At 31.6% G+C, this 13,722-nt stretch overlaps 1 protein-coding gene and 1 long non-coding RNA gene across 2 annotated transcripts; both read left to right on the top strand.

Annotated features, from left to right (window-relative positions):
• The first annotated feature begins 455 nt into the window (after positions 1 to 455).
• On the top strand, positions 456 to 1,021 carry LOC120350082. Its single transcript, XR_005570596.1, has 2 exons — positions 456 to 678; positions 987 to 1,021. It is a non-coding gene; the product is annotated as an uncharacterized LOC120350082 (long non-coding RNA).
• A 395-nt stretch (positions 1,022 to 1,416) lies between these two features.
• On the top strand, positions 1,417 to 11,928 carry LOC120349738. Its single transcript, XM_039420299.1, has 5 exons — positions 1,417 to 1,487; positions 3,651 to 3,946; positions 5,749 to 5,878; positions 8,725 to 8,830; positions 11,311 to 11,928. The coding sequence occupies exons 2-5, from the start codon at positions 3,651 to 3,653 to the stop codon at positions 11,493 to 11,495; spliced, it is 717 nt and encodes a 238-aa protein (XP_039276233.1). The 5' UTR covers positions 1,417 to 1,487; the 3' UTR covers positions 11,496 to 11,928.
• Positions 11,929 to 13,722: the final 1,794 nt, after the last annotated feature.

The following is a 13,722-nucleotide window of genomic DNA, read 5'->3' as shown; positions in this document are numbered from 1 at the left end:
TCATTAAATTAATACGCATGAGTTTCATTAGCCTATTTACATGATTCTTCTATCAGCTCGTATGACAGGATGTATTCAATTCGACAACATGGTCTATGCAGAGTTGACAATTTTAATACATTCGGTAATATTGAATCGCAGAGAATGATTCAAATTTCGCACAATTTGGCATTTTCACGGACATTTTCTTCAAATATCAACTTATTCTATACAGACTGTAATCACATTAAATTTGTGATCTAAAACGGACAAGAGTACCGTTCTCATCACAGTGTGATAGTGTCCATGTATATATACATTAAAGTGAATCACCACTCCTTAAGAATGAATCATTAATTTTCAATCACTTCCACGATCTAATAAGTAAATCAACAACACTTGAAAATGAATCAGTTTCCAATCTACTCCACAATCCAATTGTTTATTCCCCCCCAAGTTCATTACACCACTTGAACGTATGAATGGGCAGAGAAAACAGCTGAGCAGAGCGTTGGCAATTTTACAGAAAGTCTTTCTATTTCGGGCCAACTCTTTTTTGAACCTTCACTCGTGTTATAATCATCATCAGGTGAACGTTTAACGTGCTAAATGTCATTACTTCGTTGAATAATAATTGTGTCTTACGTCAATGTTGAAAACGCAAATTCATTTTTGATGTATGAGTGATTTGGTTTGAAGGTGAATAATCAATTTATCAAATAATCAATTTATCGGATAATCGAGTTGACTAGTTTCAAAACTCGTTAACTCCAACCAAACTTTTTTCCACAAAGGGAAAAAACTGTGGTTATAATATTATACAAGGCAATAGCAGTTTGGTAATATTTCTATAAAATGTAAAAAAATACTTTTATTGATGTATCAGGTCATAATTACTTTATGACCGATCATTTTTATAATTTACTCTTTAACTCTTTATATTTACTTTTACAACTCGATTATCCGATAAATTGATTATTCATCAATTACTTTTATTGATGTATCAGGTCATAAACCATTGATGTAGAATTTTTCAGTGATTAAAAAAAACAAATGCACATAAAATCAGTTTATCCATAATTATTACAACATCGAGTGATAAGAAGAATATTGTAGTGGGGTTTTATTAGGCTAAAGTGTGATCAAGAGCAAGTCAGTTCATTCAGTGTTTGGTCAAACTATTTGTGTGATTGAAGGAATTTTAAATAGCAGCAATTTAAGGTCAGTAGAGAAAAGCTTTTCGTAATTTTCTGTATAATGTGTTTACATCAATATATTAGGTCTATTTGAGCATTTCTTTATTTGAGCATGGAATCAAGAAACTTATTCAGGAGTTGAAAATAAAATGTCAGGTGAAGCAATTCAAGATTAATAGAAAAGGATTTTTCCACTAATATAAGTTTGTTTATATGAATTTATTTGTCCATTTCAGCATTTGTTCATTTGAATATGGAATCAAGATAATTATTTAGGAGTTCATAATAAAATGTAAATTGGAGCAGTTAAAGGTTAGTAGAGAATAATTCTTTTCCCACGTTTTTTCTAAGATAAGTTTGTTTATATAAATTTATTTGTCCATTTTATCATTTGTTCATTTGAACATGAAATCAAGAGAATTATTCAGGAGTTAATAATAGAATGTAAGGTGGAGCAATTAAAGGCTAGTAGAGAAGGGGTTTCCCAAATTTTCTTTTATAAGTTTGTTTAGGTATATCAATTTATTTTCATTTGAGAATTGGAGCATTTGTTTATATTTGAGAATTTGAGCATTTGTTCATATTTGAGAATCGAGTATCTTATTGAGGAGTTAATAATAAAATTCAAGGTGTCTCATGCACGTAGTTGAGAAGGAATTTTTCCTTAATTCTCTCTTATATAAGTTTGTTCACATCAATTCGGTTTTCTGTATTTTAATTTGAGAATGAGATCAATGAATTAGCCAGCAGTTGATAATAAAATTCTAGATATCCATATAATATAGGTTGAAGCGGTTTATTATTGTGTTACAACATGACAGAACAGTCTATCCAATGTCATTAACCTCAGTGTATACCGGTATATGATATATTATGTTCAAAATTGAAAAAAACCTAGAATTTCTCAATTTTGCCAAATTGAACCCAAGTCTCTCGACCACATAAACACAGTGTTTAGCCATAGAAAAAATATTGCATAAGTAGATAGATATCCCATGGTATAGGTCGTTCATGTTCCAAATTACAAACCGATTTCTTGTTAACTCAAGCCGATCACTGTCGACTACTGTTTATAATTACTGTGTTGTTGGGGTGAGAGTGTAAGAACGGCACAGTATGAGAGACTACCAGCGTCACATAGCTCCACGAAAACCGCTACGTTGACTATCGGCTTCCTATCCTAAACGTTCAATATACCATGGGATATCTTCTTATAATATTAGATACTATCTTTTCTGTATGCTATTATTATAAATGATACAGCATCACCACACATTATACAGTATCAACACAATATGATACAGTATCTGTCAACAATAAACTATGATACACAACCATATTTGATACAAAGCTCCAAACTTTGAATTTATTTTACAAACCATGGGATTCTTTTTATGCTATCTTTTCTCTATGGTATTGTCATAAATGATACAGCATCACCACACATTATAAGCACAATAATACATTATCATCTCAACTTGATACTCAACACCATAATTTAATACAGAACTTCCAAACATTGAATGAGTTCTATATGTTTATACTACAACCATGGGATATCTTCTTATGCTATCTTTTCTCTATTGTATAGCTTTACACTGCTACAGTATATACATACAGTCTGTTCTGGATTCAGAATTTGATACAGTATCAACACAATATATACAGTATCAACTCAACTTGATTCACAACACAACTTTATACAAAACTTCTAAAATCTGGATGAATTCTACAAACCATGGGATATTTTCTTATGCTATATTTTTTCCATGATGAAGCTTCACACTGTTCATTGTTCACTGTTCAGTGTTCACTGTTCAGTGTTCACTGTTCAGTGTTCACTGTTCAGTGTTCACTGTTCAGTGTTCACTGTTCAGTGTTCACTGTTCAGTGTTCACTGTTCAGTGTTCACTGTTCAGTGTTCACTGTTTAGAGTGTACAGCAGTCTGTTCTGGAGTTCAGAATTTGATTGAACAATGTGCACGCTTACACTGTTCTTAGAAGGCTTCCAGCGTTTGATTCTCTGTAGGAATCACATCGCTATATTTTAGTGTTTGACGGAGAGCTTCAGACATCGTATAGGAACGGTTTGTAACAATATTCAATATGCTTACGAATTTCTTATACTTTATCAGGCAAGATATAGGTGATACTTTTTGCTTTTAGAAAAAACGACTAGCAGTCAGATATTTTACAATAAATGAATTATCACTCACTGTGACAACGAGATCTTTCGGCAAGTCCGCCATGGCAGATGAGTGATTAATTCATTTATTGTAAAATATCTGATGCTAGTCGTTTTTTTCTGAAAGCAAAAAGTGATTTAATAATAAGCAGTTCATGATGGAAAACAACATTGAAGAAATATAGAGATACTTATTCATAATGAGAACAGAAGAATATTGCCTAGTACCACGAATTTGATGAAAAACTTACAAACCTAATTGTAATGTTATTTGTTTAATGTTTTTTCAGATGATGTCGTCACACTTGGTTCGCGTATTTTACCTCCTTCTCTTGGCACTAATCGGCTGTAACGGTCTCATCACTTCTGGAGATGGAGCAGAGGATGACATTCACGTGAAAGAAGTTGAAATCGGCGCTAATCACGAGTTGAAATGTGGATGCAATGACGACGACCACCGCTTCCAGTTCTGGGTGATCAACAATAACTTTGTCATTGGTCCTAACAGTTACTTGTATGTTGATGCCAATAAGTACAAGGGAGATATGCTCAACGGAAAACTGCTGATAAAGGTGAGATTCAATCAGTCAATTCAATTCAATTTTTATCTTTATTATTTATTGATTGATACAATAATAAGTAGCCGCCTATGTACATCATCAAAAATGATGAGAGAAAAAAATAAGGTAACCTTATGCTATTCCTCTACCAGATTTAGATAAGGTTACACATAGTCCAAAATATGTTAATCTATTTTCAGAAAGTGTGTATTTTACAATACATTTCCCTGAAAATAACTCCTTTAATATTGAACAAGTCTGGATAGAAGAGAAGTTAAATATTGGAGGGTTTTGATATTGAACAAGTTTAGATGAGGGGTTAATAGGCCTACAATAACAATAATTATAGATACAGTAGGCCACAAGATAAGAGAATGTTGAATTTCTACAGTTTAGTCACAAAACAGGGCACAAATATAGATAAACTTTAACTAGGTACTGTAACACAAGCAACAATAAAAAAATAATTCCCGTGATAGACAATAACAATAAATATAGAAACAATAATTGAATCTTCTGATAAGCTTGACAATATATAAGATATTGTTGAATTTTTTTCATAATTCAAACCAACAGATGCAATCATTTAATAATTCAAACCATAACCAATTTATAATTATTATGTTGTAAAAAGCAATCTGCTGATGTCAGGAAACATAAAAAATAGAATAATAATTATTCACAATTCTGTCAAAATTATGTGGACAATTTCCATCAAGTTGAAAATGCCCAGCAAAGAAAAGGGATATGATCTCGAAACTGCAACCTGTCTTTGTGATTTGCGCATGCTGCAAATTAATCTACAAAATCACTTGAAGAAATCTCTGTTTGGTTGGGCTTTTATACTTACGTAATCACAAGTTGAATAAATTTGTATCAATTATCAAATTAGAATTCATTGATTTGGATTTATAAAAATGAGCCTTTACCCTATCCATGCCCAGAGTAAACTCAAGAATCTTGCCAGTTAATCTGTAAGTTATATCAGTTTATTAGATCATAAGTGATGATGCCTCTTTCGTGTATCTCCTATCCTGCACATGTAGAAACCCTTCCTTTCTTCATGAATCAAATATTTTATCTTCAAATTTCTGTATAATGTTATGTTTCAAGTGTTTTAAAATCTATTTGTGTCATGTTTCCTGTTCATATTAGTACCGGTAATATGGTAATATACAGTACATGTATTATCAATACATGTATACATGTAATAACATGGTAATGTGGTAATATACAGGTACATGTATTATCAATACATGTATCACGTATGATGATACATGCACCTGTATATTACCATATTATTACCATATACCGGTACTAATATGAACATAAAACAATAGATTTTAAAACACTTGAAAAATAACATTATACATAAATTTGAAGATAAAATGTTTGATTCATAAAGAAAGGAATCAGTTCTACATGTGCAGGATAGGAGATACACGAATGAGGAGACAAGTTCTATTGTTCATAATTCATTAATAGAATTATAGTACCTTTTGAAATTAATAAAATAATATAGATTAAGAATACAACAATATTTCGAACAAAACTACTCATATTAGTAGACGTTTATTAGAAATTTATTTTCACAACCTGACGATGGTGTGAACTCTGGAACTATTTGTTGTATTTTTAATCTATTATTTTATTAATCTCAAAGGGTACTGTAATTCTATTCTACAAATAAAAGAACGTAGCCCTGAATTTATACATTTTAAGAAGATATTTTGTTCATGTATAGAAATTTTAATGATAATGGGTTCCAGATTTCCTATCTCATCTATTAACTTATTCCATAACATTATTCTATTTATGATTGTTCCAGATATAACAGTGAAAGGCAGGGTATTTACACATGTTTATGCAAACATATGGACAGCCGCTCTTACCATGTCAGATCCACTGAGTTGGTAGTCAAGAGAGACTGGGAACAAGTGTATGACAATGATAAAAAGGTAACTGACACTCCTTGATTTATTCATAATTATTTCCATGGAATCACCACGTTACCATAATTGATTCAGTTTTTGGGGCTTACAATGAATTACCACTAGTAGTTCTGTGAACAGTGGACCTCGCGCTCAGTAAGTTACATTGACCTGTTGTTATGTTTTCTCAAAAATTAATAAATAATTTATCAATTTGAAATGCCTAGAAAAAATTCTAAATAAACATAGATTTTTCTGTCCTATCGTACCATGACGTGTCGTCCCGGAATGTGACTGTCTACAACTGTTCCTGCAACTGTCTACAAGGTTGATGGAAAGATACATTTTCAACATGTTCGATGTTTTTGAACGGGTAGTATTATAGTCCACTAGACAGCTGATTTATGATGAATAATTCTATAGTCTAATTTTTACTCCACTAGTAGTTCTGTGAACAGTAGACCTCACGCAGTATTCTCATCTACAAGTGGGCTAACTGATTGAAACTATAGACCTTATGGAAATACAGCAATAGACTGGCTTCTCCACACATCTGTGTAATCACTTGTCAGCAGATTTATGATGAATAATTCTATAGTCTGATTTTTACTCTAATATTGGCGTATGAAGGAGGCTCCTTTTTCCTTTTATATTATCCTTGAAATGCAAAATTTCCAAAACCTTGTATATACGTCGACGCGCAATTTAAAAAGGAACATACCTGTCAAATTTCATGAAAATATATTACCGCGTTTCGCCGTAAATGCGCAACATATAAACATTCAAACATTTAAATATTTAGACATATAAACATTTAAACATTAAGAGAAATGCCAAACCGTCGACTTGAATCTTAGACCTCACTTCGTTCGGTCAATTATTTCCATGGAATCACCACGTTACCATAATTGATTCAGTTTTTGGGCTTACAATGAATTACCACTAGTAGTTCTGTGACCAGTGGATCTCGCGCTCAGAAGTTACATTGACCTGTTGTTATGTTTTCTCAAAAAATTATAAATAATTTATAAATTTAAAATGTCTGGAAAATTCCTAAATGAACATAGAGCTTTCTGTCCTATCGTACTGCGACGTGTCGTCCCGGAATGTGAGTGTGAGCGCTGTTATTAAGTCTGGCTGCAACTTTCTACAACGTTGATGGAAAGATACATTTTCAACATGTTCGATGTTTTTGAACGGGTAGTATTATAGTCAACTGTCTACTAACGTTGATGGAAAGATACATTTTCAACATGTTCGATGTTTTTGAACGGGTAGTATTATAGTCCACTAGACAGCTGATTTATGATGAATAATTCTATAGTCTGATTTTTACTCTAATATTGGCGTATGAAGGAGGCTCCTTTTTCCTTTTATATTATCCTTGAAATGCAAAATTTCCAAAAACCTTGTATATACGTCGACGCGCAATTTAAAAAGGAACATACCTGTCCCAAATCTATTACCGCGTTTAAAAAGGAACATACCTATCCCAAATCTATTACCGCGTTTCCCGTAAATGCGCAACATATAAACATTCAAACATTTAAACATTAAGAGAAATGCCAAACCGTCGACTTGAATCTTAGACCTCACTTCGCTCGGTCAATTATTTCCATGGAATCACCACGTTACCATAGTAGATTCAGTTTTTGGGGCTTACAATGAATTACCATTACATTTACCTTTCTAGGGTTAATAATTCAAATTTAAATTTCATGACAGTATGAGCACGCACCTATGCTGTTCAAATCTGGCTCTCAAGGCTTCTGAGTGTGAGAATCAATCTATCAGTCTATAAAGTATGGAAACGACTTATTTTTTTAGAAAAAAATTGGATAATGACAGAGAAAATATAGCATAAGATAACAACTCAAATTATGCTATCTTTTCTCCATGATAATGTGAACATTTCATTGAAATTTGAATGTTGTAGAAGCTGAATATAGAGAGATAGTTGAATGAAAAACAGGAAAAATCATGTGGGTGGCCTGGAACCCCAAAACCTGAAACACAGTGTAACGAAAATTTTATCAATATTTAAAGTAAAAAAGGTAGAATGAAAAATAAAGGAAAATCATGTTAGCTGAATATGGAAGAGGTATCATGAAAAATATTGTTTGGTAGTCAAAGTGTTAATCTAAAGCTGGGTTTACACCTTATAGATTCTATTAGATTGAACGGAACTTGACAAACACACATGTTCATCATGTGTATGATAAGTTATGTTCAATCTAGCCTAATAGAATCTATAAGGATCAAGTTATTAACATTTTGTTATTAACTGTGGTGTAAACGCAGCTTTAATGTGCGTACAGATATACGCGCCGCAAACATGAGCAATTCACTTTTAATCAGCTGATTATATCTGTATTTTTACAAAAACAGTAAGATACAGATATAAAAAGCTTGGCATCAGCTGATTAAAAATGAATTCAGCAGATTATATCTGTATTTTTACAGAAACAGTAAGATACAGATATAAAAAGCTTGGCATCAGCTGATTAAAAGTGAATTGATCATGTTCGCGGCGCGTAAATCTGCGTACGCACCTTAAGAATTTCATTATTATAAAGAAATACTAATGGAGTAATTTTAATTTGACAAATTAAGGTTTTATTTAAAGTAAATTCTCCATCAAGAGTAAACTTCAGTTTACTAAATTCATTCTCGTGTATATACTATAGCCCAATGATTGACTATTATTTTGCTAAACTTTGTATTAAGGACTATTATTATAGAAAATTGAAAATTTTGTTTGATTTCTCAATTTTTCTTTAGAGACAAACATGTTTGAATGATGACTGAGTATGAGTTTCTTACTATTTTTTTATGTGGCGAAATAATTTTTTTTTCTAAATTTCTCTTTACAGACAAACACGTTCAGAATGATGCTCTTACTAGGTATGATGCTTCTCCTGGGAATTCTTATATTCGTCCTGTTGACTTTGAGGAATAACAGATTAGTATTTCTGAAGGGTGAGTCAGAACCTTTTTGATTATACATTTCCAAAAGAAATATCTAATAAATAATAATATTTTTCCTAGTATATATAATAAGTAATCTCAAATAAAGTTTGTAGAGTGAATATTGATGTTGTGAAACTTTTCCATAATTGACTTAGAGACTTAAAATGTTGTCAAAAACCCCTTTATTAATAATAAAAATTAATATTTCACAGGAGCATGCTTTTGGTGTGTGTGCCCATACATCATTGAGGTTGAGTGGTAGAGAGGACTTAAAAGTCCTAACTCCGCCTAATAAAGAATTTTTTCATTTTTCATTTTCATCATTACATTACATTTACATTACATTTATTACATTCCTTAATCACAACATCAAATTAATGATTGGGAGAGAATCAACAGGATAAACCCAAAACTGTTCCTCTCCCTAATTTTGATAAGAATAGTTCAAATGAGGTTATGAAAACACTTTTATAAAGATCACAAAAATTTACAGTCCAAATATACATCAGTTGTAAGTTTCTAATAATAAGAATTAATTTTTATTGATATAAAATGGAATTTTTGACAATATCCCAACTCTCTTTGAATCTATGAGGAGCAATCAAAAACAAATCCAAATCTAAGACAACTTCAATTAAAACTTTTTATACGGCATTTGACTAATATTATCATCTCCAAAGAAACCATCTCCCGGTCGTGTGTTGGTGGGATAATATCCTTCCCATCATGGGAAAGATGATATTATATCATGGACCAAGAAATAGAGATCGAATTCAATTTGAATAACAATAATATAATATTGTGATGTAACTACATAGATCGGCGGTGATTTAACAAATAATTGATATCGATTCTCTGAAAAAGAAAGGGAAATTTTATATAATATTATATTGTGATGTAACTACATAGATCGGTGGTGTTTCAACAAATGAAATGGAATAGAAAAATTTTCAGAGAAAAGATATCAATTTCAGAGAAAAGATATCAGAGATATCAAAGATATCAGAGATCATTTTCAGAGAAAAGATATCAATTATTTGGTGGAATACCGCTGATTTATGTAGTTACATCACAATATATCATTATCGTAATTCAAATTGCATTCAATCTTTATTCTCATTGATTATTTTATCATGCTTTGTAAAATTTGTTGAATAATTAACAATACTGTCATATTACGGTATATGTAAATTAGTATATAAGCCAGTATGAGGTGGAGAAAGATCCACCAATAGTGAAATCCACGTTATAATGGTAGTGAAGAAATATAGAAAAAGAACGCTGCCGATCCTCTGTCTTGTTAATGCCTTTTATAGACGGTAGCTGATACAGGCTTATTGATGTAATATTAACTGTTCATTCTCGTTTAAAATAATCAATTATATTTTATTAAGTAAGAAATTACATTTTTCAATAATTCAATAATGAATTTTCATAATTAAGATGAAATATTTTGTTAATTATAAATTCTATCCGCTTTGTTGGATGATAGACAAGGATAGTAATACAATTGCTAATCAAACACTGTCATTATAACGTGGACCTCACTATAGAAGGTTGTTGAATAAATTGGTTGAATAAATTCATTTTTATTGAAATGAAGTGTAATTTTTGACAATATCTCAGATTACAATCAAATTCACAAAAACGTGATTCATAAATCAATAATTGATTCCAGTTATCTCCTTTTTATCATCAGTTTTCCGTTGAGCATATCTCTCAAAAGTAAGCTCATAGTAGTTATTATTATTCAACCAGGTTCATATACTTCTAGAAAATAGACAAATGTCCCACGTTTTCCAGACCTTCAAAGCGTTGAATTGTTCATTTTCAAATAATATACATTTTGAATGTAATTCATGTTAAACTGACTCCATTAATGTTTTCTTTTTAGAATGTAATTTATGTTAGAATATGATAATTTTTCACGTTTTTCAGACCCTACCTTCAAGGCGTTGAACTGAGCCTATAAATTTTTATTTTAGAATATATAATTTATGCTAGAGTCTGACAATTTTCCACATTTTTAGACCTTATATTCAAGGCGTTAAACCGTAGAGAAAGGATAGCATAAGAAGATATCTCATGATATATAGAGTTTATATTTAAATTTTCAAGCCGATTTTTTGTTAACTGAAGTCGACTACTGTCTATTATTACTGTTTTGTTGGGGTGAGAGTGTAAGAATTGCATAGTATGAGAGACTACCAGCATCACATAGCTTCATGAGAAAGAAGTATTAGGACTATCAGCTTTAACATTGAAAATTGAAACATGAACACCCTATACCATGGAATATCTTCTTGTGCTATATTTTCTCTATGGTTAAAAACTGAGCCTGTAAATGTTTATTTTAGAATGTAATTTATGTAAAAATCTGTCAATTTTCCACGTTTTCAGACCCTACAAAGGCGTTCAACTGGGCCTATAAATATTATTGTTTAGAATATAATTTATGTTAGAATTTGACAATTTTTCACGTTTTTCAGACCTTGACGTGGGCGAGCCACTAAATCTCGATGAGGAGAAGGCAGGCACTTCTTATGAGAGACTGAGGAATTCTTCGACACAATATGGCGATCATAGAGCTAGTGTCTCCACCTACGACAATATACCTCTGGATCGGGGCTTCCCTAAAGAGTTCCACACCAATTCATCTATGCAGCACGTCTGATTGACTCGATATTCATTTAATTCATGAAGCTGAAGATAAGGGAATGAAATCACCATTTCATCTATGCTGCACGTCTGATTCACTTGATATTCATTCATACATAAGATGATGAGACAGGCTAACTTTCATGTAAATTAATAAGACTTTAATGATCGAGATTCATAATCGGAGGATTATGGTCAAGGAAAATATGTTTATGAATCAAATGTAGTTATATAATAGTTCATGAACTTGAATTTGATATTCATTCATAGATAAGATGATGAGACAGGCTAACTTTCATGTAAATTGATAAGACTTTTAATGATCGAGAGAGACTCTGTGATTCATAATCGGAGGATTGTGGTTAAGGAAAATATTTTGATGAATCAAATGTAGGTAGTTATATAATAGTTCATGAACTTGAAAGCCCAACTTACTGATTAGTTTAGGCCTATATCATAGAGAAACAATCGCATAAGTAGATATCCCATGGTATAGGGCGTTTATGTCGCAACTTTTACTGTTATCCAAAGCCGATAGTTCACGTAGTTCTTTCCTATGCAGCTGTGTGACGCTGGTAGTCTCTCAAATTGTGCTGTTCATACACCATCACTCCAACAAAACAGTAAAAATTGACAATAATCGACAGTAATCGGCTTGAGATAACAGAAAAAGTTGCGACATAAATTCCCCATACCATGGGATATCTACTTACGCTATTGTTTCTCTATGCCTATATACTGCTGATTCAATGAATTTTCTTATTATTACTTTGTTGTAATGGGCTAATAAGGCTAATAAGAGATCTTTCTGGTTGCAAAAAAATTGTTTGTTAAATTAAAGCAGTTATACTGGAAAGCTGGATGATATAATTTATTATAATTATTAGCTTATATTATGAATATTATATTTCTATGAAATGTTAAAATGAATGTTTTCGTGTGGAGAGATAGACCTATTATACAAGATATTATCGAATTCTTATGCTGTCATATATTTTGTGTATAAGGGATAACTGAAATTCGAAAGTTAAGTTATTTCACCAATATTATTCCCAATTTATAGAAAGAACTCCTTCTTCACATAGGCCTCTATGTGTTAGTATTATTATGGATTTTCTTGTGAAGTTGTATTCGGTCTATCTATTTTCAATAAAAACATTTTGATAAGTTGAAAACGTGCCTTGATTCAATTTCCTACTGAGAATATCAAGTAGTAGAAGTGTGTGACAATTTTATCAAGTACAGTACATATTTTTTGAGAATATGCCTATTTTTTATTATCACGTCTGAATTACTGGACTGATTGCCATTAAAATTTGCATATTGATTCTTATTTATTTACTGAGGTTGTTTATGAGCAGGACCTCCTGTATACCACCGGACCTAAGCCAAGAAAAAATCTGTTGTGGCGCACTCACACAACTTTCCTTGCCGTCATGAACATTGATCACCTGACGTTAGTGTTCACGCACATCTCAAGTCTACTATTCAAAGATCTGAGCCAGTTGGTGACAGGACAATAACGCTGGAAACACACGAGATCTGCTATCTCTTCATAGTGAATGATTTAATAGAATCAACAGTTGCCAACAGTTTGCAATATTATTGAATAATCTTATTTTCTCGAATTTCGAGCTTATTTTCAATAATTTTAGGTGAAATGTTACTGAAAATTGATTGTAGAGATTTTCATGCTCAATCTTTTCCACTTAAATTTTTTTTGTTTAAATTGTATCTGAAGCCTGATAATTGGGAATCTAAAATCAAAGATCTGAGCCAGCTGGTGACATGACAATAACGCTGGAGACACACGAAGTCTGCTATCTCTTCATAGTGGATGATTTAATAGAATCAACAGTTTGCAATTGAATAATCACATTTTCTCGAATTTCGAGCTTATTTTCAATTTTAGGTAAAAATGTTACTGAACATTAATTGTAGAGATTTTCATGCTCAATCTTTTCCACTTGAAATGTTTTGTCTAAATTGTATCTGAAACCTGATAATTGGGAATCTAAAATCAAACTCTGCATAGATGGGGCAGAGCTCCTGGAATTTTTAGATATGGGACTTGTGGCAGTTGATAGAGCTTATCAATGTCTATTGTAGGTGTAAATTTGATCAAAATCGTTGGAACCGTTTTTGAGAGAATCCCGAAAACCTGAATTTTCAATATTGAGAATATATCAGAATTGAAAACCTTCAATTTTCAATATCAACTGCCACAAGTCCCATATCTGTAA

This window comes from Nilaparvata lugens, chromosome 2 (genome assembly GCF_014356525.2).
Source record: "Nilaparvata lugens isolate BPH chromosome 2, ASM1435652v1, whole genome shotgun sequence".
NCBI classification, from domain to species: Eukaryota; Metazoa; Arthropoda; class Insecta; order Hemiptera; family Delphacidae; genus Nilaparvata; species Nilaparvata lugens.
This window is presented reverse-complemented; position numbering and strand designations above follow the sequence as displayed.

Excerpts from the sequence above, each read along its gene's own strand:
- LOC120349738 (XM_039420299.1), top strand. The coding sequence starts at position 3,651 with ATGATGTCGTCACACTTGGTTCGCGTATTTTACCTCCTTCTCTTGGCA. Across the intron at positions 3,947-5,748 it reads ATAAAGGTGAGATTCAATCA|ATATAACAGTGAAAGGCAGG; the intron begins GTCAATTCAATT and ends TGATTGTTCCAG. Across the intron at positions 8,831-11,310 it reads CAGATTAGTATTTCTGAAGG|ACCTTGACGTGGGCGAGCCA; the intron begins GTGAGTCAGAAC and ends CACGTTTTTCAG.